Genomic DNA, 14814 nt, shown 5'->3' with positions numbered 1-14814 from the left:
CACTTGCTGGACAGTTTAACCTGTGCCCTCTGGTGTGCGCTGCCCTTTCGCTCCAAACGGTGGCTAAGCCGCAGTGTTCCTTGCCACAGCCTGTTTGTCTCAGTTGAGCGCCCAGGGGATTTTGGCTAACTGTCCGCCTGTCTTTGATAAACAAAAGGCTCCGTCTCTAATGCATTTTAGAGCCACTCTTGCCCCTCGGCTTTTATCGGCTTAGCCACGGCGATTTAATCGGAGAGCCCTGTTTGTGTTGTTCTGTGCGTGTGTGTTTGTCCCTCAGCTTTGGGGATCCCCCCCTTCTTTGTCTCGTTGGGGCAGTGTTACCAAAAGAGGTTTATGATCTTGACTGGGGAGCCACAGCAGATTAAATTTGTGTGTGTGTGTGTGTGGGGAGGGCGCATAACTGTATGTGTGTGTGTGTATTAGTGCCAAGGGTCATTCAGCTGTTGCAAGGGTTTCTTTACCATCACAGGTGTCTCATGGGAAATGTGTGTGGTATGTGAGAGGAGCAGCACATTTGGGCGAGGTTGTAAAGTCCTGACACAGCCTTCCATATCCGAGAGGCTGATTTCCCCCAGGAGCTGAGAGCCCCAGAAACAAATTTTGCCCCTAAGTCTATGTGTAAATTCTACAGAAATTAATAAAATAACTAATGTGGGGGATTATTGTGGAATTACTGAATCTTAGTAATGATTTAATATTGATTTATTGGCTAATTAGAAGTTGTGTATTGGTATGTGCGTACACACACACACACACATACACTCCCACAAGTACATGATGTACAAGTATGGAACCAGACAGTGTGTAGGTGCATTTGAAGGACCAGACAGACACATAATGGATTCAGTATAAATATTTAAAATATTTTATACAGCATAGAAATCTCTTGACACTCAAACAAAACCATCCATTAGAAAATCTTACAAAAGACCCCCGAGTCCGTATCAATCTCAGTATCAACCAAAAAAAGGTACAAAGACATCATTTCAAATGTTGACAATACATTTCGACTTCTAAAAGTTTGCATGCAGGTTTTCCGTCTGACAGAAAGAGACTCTATCTTAACAGTGAGCAGCCTTGTGTGCACGTGGAAGCCTTTTGTAGAGTCAGATAATATTTGTGAAACGACCAGTGTGAAAATGTTAGTTCAACGAAGACTTAAGAATCCCTTGATACAGAACACCATAAGTGACAAGAATACTGGAATCGTACTGTATTTACAAGCACAAAATTTCACATCGCTCTCAAAAATGTTCTTGGCAAATATTCGTCATTGCAGTCAACACTTGGGACTATTGCACAAACTACAGCATTAAGACAATAGGAAGTGAATCACTGGCAGTTCCTCCCACCTCCGTACCCTCAGCCTTTGGAGAGGTTGATACGATTCATAAGGCTTTGACACTTTTTTTTTTTTTTTATTAGAATTGACTCCAAGAACAGGCGTATCCTGCTGTGAGAAAGACATACTGTAGCGAAGACATTTACAGTTACAAATTATACACCAGTTTGCCTGTAGGTCATAGAGGTGGTGTAACACTAACGCTATAAAAAAGTTAGTTATTATCAACGTTGAGTGATATATTACGTCTATGAAGTGTGAGAATGACTCTAGATACCTATTTCTATTTTATCATGTTGATTCTAATGGCGCTACTGCCGAAACACTGCAACTATGTGGCAAAATCCACACAAGCACGTCACGATCTACTGCGGTGACCTTAATGTATGAATAATGCAGTGAGGTAACAGATGTTGAACCCTGTTGTTACTATAGGTTTTGGTTTTTCAAAAAAATAGTGCAGTGAGCATCTTCATCCAGACAGCATTGAGGATATAGTGCCAGCTGGCTGGAGGTTAGTGGGTATCTTAGAGAGTTTCACATAGAAAAACAAAGCATTCACTTTGACAGTAATACACCTAATCAGGGTAAGGGTGAGGGTCAGGGTCTATTAGCTGGTGTGAATCAGTTTCCGGCTCAGTTTGGAATCAGTTACAGCAATATTACATAAGAGAGTGTATCTCTCACTCAGTCTATAATACAGTGTGTGTGTATGTGTGTGTGTGTGTGTACACCTTGTTCTCAAGGCCCATATTACATGCCCGCACTGTATCTGGGACACAGCAGGGTTTAGTCATTGCTGAGGGATCCATTTCAAATCTCATCTTCTCAGTGTCACTCACCTCTTTATCACACTGTGAGAGTGGTAACAGAGATTACATCTTTTAGACTCCCACTCAACCTCATGTCTTTCTTTTTTTTTCTGTTTCCTTTCTTTTTTTTTATCAACTTTATCAAAAAAAAGTGACTTGGTCACGATAAAGGGACAATTCACAGTTCAGAAGGCCGCTCTGGAAGACCACTCCAACTTACATAAAAATGTTGAGAGGGGCCTCGTGATCAAAATCAGTCTTTCTGTCTTGCTCTGTTGTCTCGTACGCCTCAGCAGAGAGTCTTGAGTGCACCTGAAGCGCAGAGCAGCGTTTGCATGGGGTAGGGGGGCGGGGACACCACCTCCTCAACCACCTGCTCCGCCCGGAAGGTGAACGGCTGCAGCTGGACCTTCTTCTTCAGGATCTGCCCGATCCCCATCGAGGGGAACTTGCTGCGGTGCGTCGGGCTGTCGGGATCGCTGCTGCCCCCGCTGGAAGGAGGGCTGAACGCCGAGGAGGGGTTGAGGGGGCTGAAGGCCGACTTGGGAGGACTGAAGGCAGAGCCTCCTGGGGGGCTTCCCACGGTGCTGGGGGGGCTGCCGCTGGTGTCGGACGAGCCGCACCAGTCCGACGAGGTTCTCTTTTTGGGCTGCGGGTTCACGATGAGGACGGGGGGGCTGGGGATGGTGGCCTTCTTCAAGTAGGAGGAGTCGGGGTGGAAGGCAGAGACGTGGCGCGGCGGGGAGAACGTCCCGTTGGTCAGCTTGTACCAGGGCGCAGCGGGGGTGTCCTCGATCTGCTCAGCTTTGGAGAGGGAGTCGAAGGAATGCATGCCGATCGGTGACGGTGCCGGAGGGGCGGGAATGTTGTGCTCCGGGCTGGTATTGACTTGTGGGAGGGTGGCCAAGCGCCTGCGTTGCTGTGGTGTATTGGGAAAGAGAGGATGGATCTCTAGGTACTCCATGGAGGAAGAGGCCACTGTGCCAGGCGGAGCCAGAGGGGAGTTACGATGGCCGCCGGTTATGGCACGGAGGAGACCTGAAGGGAGACGATAGGCATTTTAGTCATGAAATATACCCATTTGAATTTCCACTTCCCCAAAAACACCAGCAATATGAGACTGAATTAAAAAGTAACCATCAGCTACACTAACTTTAAGCCTTAGATTGTTTTTCACTTTAAAATCAAGTCCTCCAACAGGGAAGTCTATTATAGTCTATTTGACAGTATTCAAAACCATTCACTTCACAAAAAAAATCTTATGATTTTTCTCCCTTTTATAATTTTTAATAACTTCCCCAGGCTGGGAAAAAGTATTTGACAGCAATTTGACATCTGTGAGTTTCTTTTGAAGCGAACCGCTTGCCGTTTCATCCATAACCACACTGAGCGTGTCAGGTCGGTTGCTGGTAACCTAGGTTGTGCGGCTTCCTAATTAACCTGAGAGATGCAGAGAGAGCGTCATTTTTAGGTTTGAGTAAACTGGGTCGCACATGAGTCATGCAGGTGTCCTGACTTGATGGCAGACGCATATTTAGAGATATGTGTGTGAATGCTGGCATAGAAAGTGTGTCAAATAAACAGTTCAACTTGTGGCTTTATGCTTTTGAACCTGGCATGACATTTAAAACGATTTACTGTTTTTTCTGTTCCATTATTCCAGTATTTTAGTGGCATTTTAGTTTATTTGATTACGGGTGACATTTTTGGTTGTAAGTAAGTAGAATTTATGAATCGTTTATATTGTATAAGACATATGGTATTTGTGTATTACTGGTCTGTTGTTATTTTTATTGTTATATCAACTCATTGACACTGCTGCAACAGCCCGTCATGCCCATAGCCAAGTCTTGGACTTTTTTGTGTTTATCCTCGATTGTTTTTTTTAGGTGCATTACATTATATTGTATATATATATAACTTGTTTTAAAATGATCAAATAAATCAAATCAGATCAAAATCTAAACTTTGCTATAATTCATTTTAATCCTGTGGGTTCATAGAGCTGTAAATGCCTAGAGCCTATAGATCATGTTACACATAGCGAATATTGCCTAAAAGGGAAACATATAGCAATTACAGCAATTATTACATAACAATGACATACCTCTCAGCAACTCGATGTTCTGAGAGCACATAACACTTGCAAGTAAATGTTTAGGAACATTGTGTATCGCTTCTTTGTGTGTGAAGACGTGCCTGTCTGTTCTGACTTGCTGCATCTGGTATAGCCCATGGGCTCTGTTCTGACAAATGATGGGTTAACTGAGGAGAGGGAAAGGAGCTCAGGCCCCAGTACTACTCCACTACACTATTCTCCTTTAAGGGGTCAAGCCAGGTCGACCTGACAGACTCCCACTACCTACCACACTCAATTAGCAATCCAAGCCGCAAATGTCTCCAGTTATGTTTCCACTTAGTTCATAAGAGTTTAAGTTAATTAATGCCGCTGGGTTACTATTAACATCATGGGTTGCTTAGTTATAAACAATTAAAACAATGAATCTGACGAATCAATGAATATTTGAAGAATATATTTTGAATATCTGTTTCTGTTTATAACTGTTTATACACTTTGGAGGGAAATTATTACCATAGGTTTGTTGTCATTTACTATGTCTAAAATATTGATGATCCATACTGTAAAGGGTTATCATTTTGCCAATTATGGACTTGTATTACCTACAATACATTACAAAGTACCCAAATTAGTTTTTAATTTTGTGCTATAATTTTATCACAGTATTTGGCACTTTTTTTTCCCAAATGTGTGTCATTTTCCTTCACTGAAATCTCCCTCTGTCCATGTTTTTTTGACCTGCTCCGCTCTGTGTACCGTAGCCGATTCCTCACCTGTCCTGTGTTTCTTCTCCTTGCTGGGCCCCTTGCTGACAGCCAGGTAGACGGGCGTCTGTTTAGGGGGGATGGTGATCTTGTCGATGTGCTTCCTCCACTGGGTCTGGAAGTATTCGTTTTTCTCTGTCTTTTTCTCCTGGTACTGCATCTCCTGAAACAGCCACAGGGGAACAAAACCATGTTACAACAGCACTTGACATTAGAAAAGCCTGTTGTGTAAGAATTCCATTACACAACAAATTTGATTACCTCTGAATTCTTGGACTCTTTTCACCCCTTTTTCAGCCAATAAATTTAACTCACGTGTGCCTTATTCTCAGAAACATGTCTCGCTGCTATTTCTTGCTTGGCGTCTTTTTATAGAGCAGATTGAATCTTCATTTCAGACTCTGTGGAATGTCTTAAAGCTCGCTCCTCTCTTTGGTCTTTGTATTTTAAATTGGGTTTCTTGTGTTGAACCCTCAGGTAGTACATACTCAGTGTAAGGCTAGATTGTTTCCCTCACTCCCGGGTGTTTTGAATGACGTGGGTTTAGTTGTTAACTGGGATCCCCTTACCCTGTATTCCTTGGAGAGTCTCTTCATCTTGTTGTTGAGCAGGAAGTAGACGGCCAGGGTGTGACAGGCCCGGTTGGTGAGGACGGCACTCAGCACCTCGCTGTGCTTGTAGCCCATCCTCTCCGTCATATGGAGCAACACCATGTGGTTGATTTCCTCAATGTGGATCCTAAATACAGAGAGGGGAGATGGAATAAGAGAAAGAGGGGTTAATGCTTTGAAATGCTTTATATGGAAAGCCTTGTGTAACAAATTGCTGTTCAGAAAAAGACACAAACAAAGAAAAATACTGTTCAGTCTCTGCAGTAATATGTAGCTGACAGCTAACAATGCCATTTGTATCTTTAAATGTCCTTGTGCCTTGTTGATCCTCTAAGTTTATTATCGTTTATGATTTATTAAATTCAGTTAAAGCATTTCAAATGTGTGTGTGTGTGTGTGTGTGTGTGTGTGTGTGGGCTCACCTGTTGAGGTATGGTGCGCCTGTGTTTTTGTTGGCCAGCTGTAGCCAGGAGTCGGCCATCACCTGGTGGATATTGGGACGCTTGTTGGGGTCGGGCTCAAGAAGCTTCTTCAGGAGACAAATGGCAGCTGAGAGAGAAACAGAGACGGAGAGGGAATAAATATCCATAAACTGGAAATATTCAAGGGTTTACATACTGTACACTGAAACATTCTTATTACATTATATGTCTTTTATTTCAGAAATGTAACTGCTCTTTTATAGGAGCGGATATGAAGCGTTGCCTCCTTTCTGTTGGCTAACAAACGACCCAGAAGCGTCTCCATGAATAGTGGAAGTAGAGATATAAGCTCGTCCTGACACACAGCTGACCCCAAACACCGTATCCTGCGTCACACTTCCCCCTCATCCTCTCTTATCTTTCCTCATTACATAAGGCAGATGAGAGGACGGCCTTGAGTCATAAGCTTCATTAATAAGAACTTATATTCTTATACTATGTAGGCCAATCCAATTCTTCCTTTGCCTCATCGCGAAATGACAGTCTGGTGACAGACGGTGACTGATTAATGAGCGTCACTTCCATGGAAGCGTGGATGTGATGACAACCTTGTTCTGGATTCAGCTTCGGGCAAAAAACAACAACAGAAGTGTAACCAAACTGCCTGGCGGTCGGCCTGTAGTTTTCCACAGAAATCTACCTGCTCTTTACTATCGGTACAGCGAATATGAGTGGCACGCAAATAATTACATTGTGGTCTTGATTACTATGGGGCACAGAGTTTTATCTCACTGACTCATATTGGTCTATAGAAGCTATGTAGAATCAATAATGTGTCCCAATGCTATTATTCAGTTAGTCTTGTGAATCTGTTGTAAATCTGCATGTGCATGTATATTGCTACCCTACATAACTACCGATTCTAGGCCTATAGAATGTAAACTGAAATTAAATCTTTTCTCCCTCTTTTTTTTTTTTTTTTTCATAAGCAACCTGATAGTGACTGACAGGTTCTACTTGAGAATTTTGGCAAGATCCCTTTGAGGCAAATGTCATGGTCAAAGTATGGATTTAACAACTAACCGAATTTTCACACTTGATTGACAGGGAATGCTACCAAAAGCCTGTTTGATCAGTATGCCTCTTTGTACGTGACCTCTATCCATTTTGCGCATTTCCTTCTTTCACGCACGCATCCTTTTTCTTTTTTTTTTTCGCTCCTGCTTAGATATTGAGGGTCTAGAATTTGTCCCATGATAAAACTTATACGAATTAATGAATATTTGAAGAGTTCTGTTCCTGTTTATAACTGTTTATACACTTTGGAGGGAAATTATTACCGTAAGTTTGTCATTTACTACGTCTAAAATATTGATGATCCATACTGTAAAGGGTTATCATTTTGCCAATTATGGATTTGTGTTACGTACAATTCATTACAAAGTACCTACAGAGTATTTGGCACTTATTTTTCAAATGACTCTCATGTTGTTTTTTCCTCTCCTGCTTAGATACTGAGGGTCTAGAATTTGCACCATGATAAAATTACACCACTTAGACTCTTTAACTCTTTCTTATTTAATGTTGCATGTTCATCATAAGTCCTATATCTGTGCATGTAAATCTCTCTGAGCTGAATGATAAGATCTTTTTATAACGCTACTACAAAAGTTCAAATGAGGCTTTATGCTGTTGTCTGTGAGGCACATGCCAATCCAGTAACAGATAATTTGCATATAAGGTTTGAAAGGGAGCACCTAACAAAAACCTGTTTGTCAAGATGCGGTGAAGATGTTGTCACGTTAGACGTGGTTGTGGTAGCTGGCGCTGCAGTGAATACTGTACATCAGCGCATACCTTCCACTGAACATGAGACAGTGAACAGATCAAAAAGAAGCTGCTTGCCAGATCTGTTGTTCAGACACGCTTAACACCATTTAGCTTTTTTGTGTGTTGCATGAGACTTGGACTGCACTGATTGCTTAATTTCTCACTGAACTCACTGTGCTGTTCGCTTAATTTCAGCTAAGGGCAATGTGTCTTTATTCAGATGTCAAAATGATTGAATAAAGACACAAGTAAATCCTTTTTTTGACAGGGCTGGCTGTTCTTTCTTTGCACATTTTAAAGCCTTGTGCACCTTAGTTTGTCTTTCTTTTATTTTAAAGTTGAGCACCTCCAGTCTCTTTTTTTTTAAGGTGGCATTTACCAAACAGCTCCTAAACTGTATTGCTGAAACAAGACGGTGAATACGGTGAGAGGCCTTGTTTACCCAGAGACAGGCAGCCAGTTGGACAGACAGACAAAAAGCCACGAGACGGCAATAAGGCAACAAACAAGGGCTTCCTTGATGAGTGACTAATGGGGAGTCTGCTGTTTGTTTACAACCACAAAGATGGCTACTGACAACTTTTCCAATAAAACAAAATGACATAATACAGGCAGAACTTTATTATCTGTATGTTTCCATTACCCTACACCTATATGTGTCAACAAGACTCTTTCATGGGCATACATTACCTGAAAAAAACATCGGTATGCATGTATATACTGTATGTTGGCTATATGTGCAGACTTGACACTGATATTCAATTCTTCCTTGAGGGACAATGAGTGTGCTGTGCATGTGTCTGAGTGGGTGTAAGTGCAGTTGTTCTATACAGTATTTTTGTACTGCACAAAGCTTGTCATCTAGTATTTACCTATGTAGAAACAGATGTGTGTTTGTGTGTATGTACCTGTAGAGAGAGAGGGAGGTAGAGGGTTCATCTCCTTGTCCACCATCTTCTGGTGCAGGGCTCGGAGACTGAAGGGCTCCACGGTGAAAGGGAGCGTTCCCGTCAACATGGCGTACATGTTCACCCCACTGGATAACCAAAATACACACATACACATATACTTCAGATCGGGATGCACTCAAATCACTATGAAAAAACGATATCCAAATATGTTGATGCCACTGATATACCGACAAGAACCTGTTAAATTTCTGATAAAGAGGGGGAACTCACATGGACCAGACGTCCACCTTCGGCCCGTACTTCTTCCTGGACAGCAGTTCTGGGGCGGCGTAGGCCGGGCTGCCACACTGGGTGCTGAACGGGTCCGAATAACCCAGGATGCCGGCGCAGTTACTCAGGCCAAAATCTGAAGGACAGAAGAGGCGAGGTGAGTGTTTGTGTCTGGGTTTATGGCCTTCGTCTCTGCCCACCCATCACACTTAAGGTCATTAAGTGAGTCGCCTCGCCACAGTGTTGCACACACAAACAGAAGCAGATTGACACTATGGTGAGAGCTCGTTAGGGTTTTAACAGGATATTTAATTGCTCTTAACCCCGCACCACATGTGGGACAACGTGACACTCTGCCTCCCTGCTCTCCCTGTCCTACTCTGCTCTAACTGAGCAAAGCTTGTTCCTGCTACTGTAAAGTGCCAGCCTTCACAGCCTTTTATTCTTTGTTTTGCTGGTTAAATCCTTATCTCGCTCTCTGCTGTGGGAATTGACCTCTCTGGATCAACTATCATTCAGAAAGCCGATGTGAGCTGGGCGAATGCGAGGGCTATTGAGTTACCTATGAGCTTTATGTTGTCCTGCTCATCCAGCAGAAGGTTTTCAATCTTCAGATCCCTGCCAGACAAAGAGAAAGAGGAGATGTCAATGCTCTGCACAGCACCAGGCTTTACATTAGATAACTTATCAAACCGCTCATCATACAATGCACAAGCAGGGGTGGGAGGGTGAAGGGGAGGTTAGTGGGTGACCACCCCCCAACAAAATTGGGAGGGGTGGAGTCAACCCCCGCCACCCCCAATGCATACACACACACACACCCTCGCAATGTGGGTCACGCTGGCTGATTTTCAGGGTCTATTGTGTGCCTCAGATGTCTCCCCAGTCTTATAAATCCTGTTATACAGTTATCTACATAGGCCATCTCACCATGCATCGCTCTCAATACGATACAAACTTAGTTCCCAGGCTCTGAGAGAGACAAAGAATAGAAAGTTCTTGGGAAAGCTTTGTGAATTGAAATAAATGGGTTATTTTAGTCTAGGAATTTGATTGAGAGATACAGCATTATTTGTTGTTGTCAAAGTTAAAAGTTTGATGATATTGCTATTAAGTATCTGTGAGAAACAAATGCATTGGAGTAATTGCCTAATCGTAAAGTTATTGCACAGTGAAGTGTAAGCCAAACCCTTCCATAAAATAGTATACAGTAGTCTATAAAATATTTAACGGTTCTCTGGGAAAGCGCTCACGGCATCACACTCCAGCAATCGAGTCGATGGGTTGGGATATATGTGGATTATTAGTAATGTGCGCAATAAGCGCTTAACCCACACTTCTGCGAAAGAGGATCATGTCTGCCTCAGAGATCTTAAAGTCAGCTTTAACCTACAAACAGCTAGAGATGGCATATGTCAATCCTTTGCCGAGACATTTAAACTAATGCTACTGGTGACACTGGAGATCAGAGAGTGTGTGTGTGTGTGTTTGTTTGCGTTTGTGTCTGCCTTCCACATTTGTCAGCCTTATTTCGAGTGCTTCCCCCCCCCCCTCACCTGTGCACCACCCCGGCTCTGTGCAAGTGCTCCACGGCCATCACCAGCTGCCGCACGTATTTCTGCGTCTCCCTCTCGTCCAGCCGCTTCTTGTCGTAGATGCGGTTCATGAGGTTTCCGCCGGGACACAGCTCCATCACCAGGTAGTAGCTGTTCTCCGTCTCCAGGATGTCCAGCAGCTGCGTGATGTTGGGGTGGCGGATCATCTGCTGGATGTGGCCTTCCCTCCGCAGGTTCTTGGTCACGTATGAGTCCTTCTTGGCCTTGCGCTTGTCGATCACCTTCACCGCCACCTGGAGGATTCGGGGAGAGATAGAGAGGAGAGGAGAGGAGAGGGGAGAGAAGAAGAGAATAGAAGAGAGCAGAGGAGGAGAGGGTGTTATTTTAGACAGTGCTGACTTGCCAGCAAGAGTTTGACTTTTGAACCCTGTGTGATATGATATTGTGAAGAATCCCCATGGAGAATAGAGCACTGCTGTAGCTCAAGGGGAAAATATCAGAGAGAGAGAGAGCTGTAGTGTAACAGGTGATGGGCTAGTCCGTCTCCATTGCAGGGTATATGATTCGACACTGACCTCTCCCTCACAGCTGCTCCCAATGTGGAGCAACCCAGGCGCTCTCACTATAGGGCCCTAGGGCTACGGGAGGGGGTGTGAGTGAGTGTCTGTGTGTGTGTGTGTGTGCATACCCAAGTGTGTGTTGGAGGGGTTACTGAACCATCATAAACCGGGGGAAAAGCAAATGTTACCCTATCTCTCACGCAGGCACCACGGCCAAATGGACAGTTAATATTCCCCCCCCTCCCCCATTTGCCACATAGTCGCCGCTATAACCACTGAAGACAAACACACTTGAGGAGCGGCGACAAATGTACACCCGAGTCTGAGGCGGGCTAAATTAGGGCCTGCTCACTTTCCAGGACAGATTCCCAGGCAGACCGGTTGACGTTTTCTTTCTCATCCCAGCTTCAAAGAAGAAGAAACTAACAGAATCTCCACATAAGTCGCAATACATCTCATCTGTCTTTTTCCCCAATTCACACAAATTCACCTCATTTACGTTGTGTCCTCTATACACATCACAAACACCTGACTTCCCGCTATAGCTGATTATACTTGAATAGATAGCGATCTTCCCGGCGTCTTCCCTCGCACGCTTCGCCTTCTGTCCCATTAATGTGAGTTCAAGAGCATGCCTTCCATACCTCGCAAATCATCTCAAGGAGAGACCACAGACACAATAAGGCATAACCGGTCGAACTAATCACCATATCCATTACGGTAATGATGAGGGACAAAGTGGGTGTGGTGGTGGTGTGTGTGTGTTCTCCTCTCTTCCCTGTCCTTCACCCGGTCTTCATTTCCTCCTTTCATCTCTAATAATTCATTCACCTCTAAAAACCCTTTTTGCACTAGCTAATTAATATCAGTGGCTGTGTGTGTGTGTGTGTGCTGAGCGGTCACAATAAGACGGCCCCTGTTTACGCCAGGCGGTGTGGGTGAGAGGAGGGGTGTAGTGTATATGGGGTGGGGGGGATGGGGCACTGTATTTACAGTAGGCTATATGAGGATATGGGGGGGATGGGGCTCCAGAGGGGGGGAGGGGTGCTCCCAGCCGGGGGGCTTCTGGGGGATTCAGTTGTTTATCAGGCTCCCCTCAGACAGAAAAGGGGGGGTGGGGTGGGGTGGGGTGGGTGTGTATGGAGGGGAAAGTGGGTTACAGACATCAAAACATGTCCATATGACCTCCCCGGGTCGCCAACACCCCTTCAATCCCCTGCTGACCATGACTGTACCATCTCTCACCTCCAATTATCTCCATACCCCCCCGCCCCCACCCCGCCCCACTGTCCTCTCATTCACGCCGACTTTCTAGTGATGCTAAAAAAGATCTGTGTCCTCCTCTATTTCTTTGCCCCCTATCTACCCTATTGCTTGAATAAACTCACTGCCTCCTCTCTCTCTCCCCCCCTCCCAGTGCCTGTTGAACCATGTATCACATGGAGAGAGAGAGAGGGGGAGAGAGAGTCAGAGGCATGTGCTGTGCTTGGCTGTGTGATTGCCTGGGTTTGCATCATCCTCAACAAAGAGAGTGAGGGAAGGGAAGGAGGGAAGAGCCGAGAACAGGGGTGCTCTCTATTCTCTTCACAGCAACAGTGGGGGAAATGGGGGAATGTGGGGGTAGATGTAAGATGAGCTAATCCTTAATATGTTAAATAAGAATTTCAGGTCACACATACACAGTGACACACATACACATATGTTGTATATATGGACAGACAGACACGTATGTTGGAACACATAGGGAAAAAGGGGTGCTTGTTTTTCCAATATGCAAATGTACTGGCTGCTCCTCAAAAAGCCTAGAGAGACAAAGGCAACCAGTGGCCAATGGTAGCCGATATCAAAGCCCTGCGCTGACGGAATCATAATGAGACTGGAGCCCATATCAAAGACATTATTTCATATGCAAGTACCGGCTCTGCTCTCTCATAGGCCGGGCAATTTTCTCTCTGCCCCTATCACAGGCCTGCGCGCCCACAGCAGTGAGATCACCGCCAGTAGACAAAGCACGCGTTCAGAGCGCACAACTACTCATCAAACACATGGTTCAGTATAGGCAGTAACTGTCTCTCCTTGTCTCTGTATGTCTGTCTGTCTCTTTCTCTCTCTCTCTCTCTCTCTCACACACACACACAAAGTAAATATTGCCACTAGAGCTTGGCTAGAAACCAACGTCCTGCTGTGCAAAGTTGACTTCAACACCTGGTGATGCTGCATGAGCTCATTAATAAGGCTCTCAATGCAAAGTGGGTTGATCACTTTCCTCTGGGGTAATTAATCAGAAAGACCTGGATTGCCTCTCACAATAATAAGATAAAGTGTCTTGAGTAAATGTAGGCTACTGCTAATTTATAATAAGAGAAGAGTTTCTTCTTATGGTTGACATTCCGCAAAAAAAGAATGCATCCCCAATTTAAAGAGCCGACTGACAGCTGACATTCCCATGTTGAAATGAAATGTAAAACCATGTCACACCACACAGCTGAAAATGCATTTTAAATGATACATTGATTGAAAAGTGTTACATTGATTGAAAATTCATGCATTTTGAATGAAAATTGTCTGCTTTTATCAGATTATAAATAAAGCCCAATAAATCCCGAGGACTAAAATATATAGGGAAAATGCAGATTCCATGTGCAAAACAGACATTGAAATTATCCCTGAGTTATTTCCAAGTCCCATATTTATGATCTGAGAAACTACAAAATGGGTATGAGACAGAATTTTAACTTCGTATCCTGTTGCATTCTCACTCTTGTGACTCCGAAGTATGTGCTTACCTTTTCTCCAGTCAGTGCATGGAGACCTTCTCTAACTTTGGCGAATGATCCTTCTCCCAGCTTCCTTCCAATAAGATAGTTCCCAACCCGCTTGGTGTGGTAAAAGTTCCTCAGGATGTCCGCTGCGGGACTGCATAGTGAGGCCGGGAGGATGCTGTCGTTCCCGGCAGAAGTTGGGGTTTTACCCTCATACAACCCGTGGCTGTTGTCCACTACCATGTCGCTGTCAGCTACTGGCATAACAGCCCGCCGTCAGGTTTTAACAATTAAGGGACACAAAAAAATCGCACAGGTCTTCTCTCGCCCTCCTTTTGTGGTGGATTTCAACTGCTAAGCGTCCCGTGAATTACGCACATTTGAAAGAAGCCTACGTTAACTCCAATCTGTCGGCGACTTGCCCCTTCCTCGTCCCTAATGACAAATTACACGTAACAGGGAACCGGAGCCTGCGCCACCTGTTCACCCAAAGCATCCAGTGAGCGCACTCAGCAGTTTCCGACACACGTTTTGATTAGTCTATCAGCTTAGACAGAAAAAAATGTCAGGCTTAATCATTGAAAGTGGCCAACTGACGCAACTTGTCTAAACAGCCTACTTATGTGAGAGTTATAAAAAAAAGAAAGCGTCGCTCAGTCAGAGGTCCGCAGCGCTCCTTCTCCACACATGAGCATCTCCTGAATAGTCTGTTGCAGGCAGCGTGCTCTTCAGTTTGAAGTGACTTTCCCGGTTATCTGGGTGGGCGTTTCTTATTGTGAGAAAAAAACAGAAGCCCCTCACTCGGTGGTGGCTGGGATAATTTTCAATCCAATCAGCGCCGGCGGGCGGAGCACATGGGAGAACAAGGGGGCCAACTCCACCCGGTACCGCTGC

At 44.5% G+C, this 14814-nt stretch overlaps 1 protein-coding gene across 1 annotated transcript; it reads right to left on the bottom strand.

The window, feature by feature from the left end:
• Window positions 1-844: 844 nt before the first annotated feature.
• On the bottom strand, window positions 845-14562 carry hunk (hormonally up-regulated Neu-associated kinase). Its single transcript, XM_071539753.1, has 9 exons — window positions 13945-14562; window positions 10599-10891; window positions 9605-9660; window positions 9043-9178; window positions 8770-8897; window positions 6032-6158; window positions 5568-5736; window positions 5008-5161; window positions 845-3192 (listed from the first exon to the last, which is right to left on the bottom strand). The coding sequence occupies exons 1-9, from the start codon at window positions 14182-14184 to the stop codon at window positions 2444-2446; spliced, it is 2052 nt and encodes a 683-aa protein (XP_071395854.1). The 5' UTR covers window positions 14185-14562; the 3' UTR covers window positions 845-2443.
• Window positions 14563-14814: the final 252 nt, after the last annotated feature.

The sequence above is a fragment of the Centroberyx affinis genome, unplaced genomic scaffold (genome assembly GCF_046629955.1).
Source record: "Centroberyx affinis isolate AG114_WGS23_722 - 3 ecotype Tasmania unplaced genomic scaffold, CSIRO-AGI_Caff_v1 ptg003508l_1, whole genome shotgun sequence".
Classification (NCBI taxonomy): domain Eukaryota; kingdom Metazoa; phylum Chordata; class Actinopteri; order Beryciformes; family Berycidae; genus Centroberyx; species Centroberyx affinis.
Note: the sequence above shows the minus strand (reverse complement) of the source record. Positions and strands in the feature narration are given on the sequence as shown.

Bases quoted from the DNA above. Each gene is read 5' to 3' on its own strand.
- hunk (XM_071539753.1), bottom strand. From the start codon at position 14,184: ATGCCAGTAGCTGACAGCGACATGGTAGTGGACAACAGCCACGGGTTG. The intron at 9,661-10,598 runs GTGAGGGGGGGG...TTTGTCTGGCAG, and splicing joins AGAGCCGGGGTGGTGCACAG to GGATCTGAAGATTGAAAACC. The intron at 9,179-9,604 runs GTAACTCAATAG...TCTGTCCTTCAG, and splicing joins GGACAACATAAAGCTCATAG to ATTTTGGCCTGAGTAACTGC.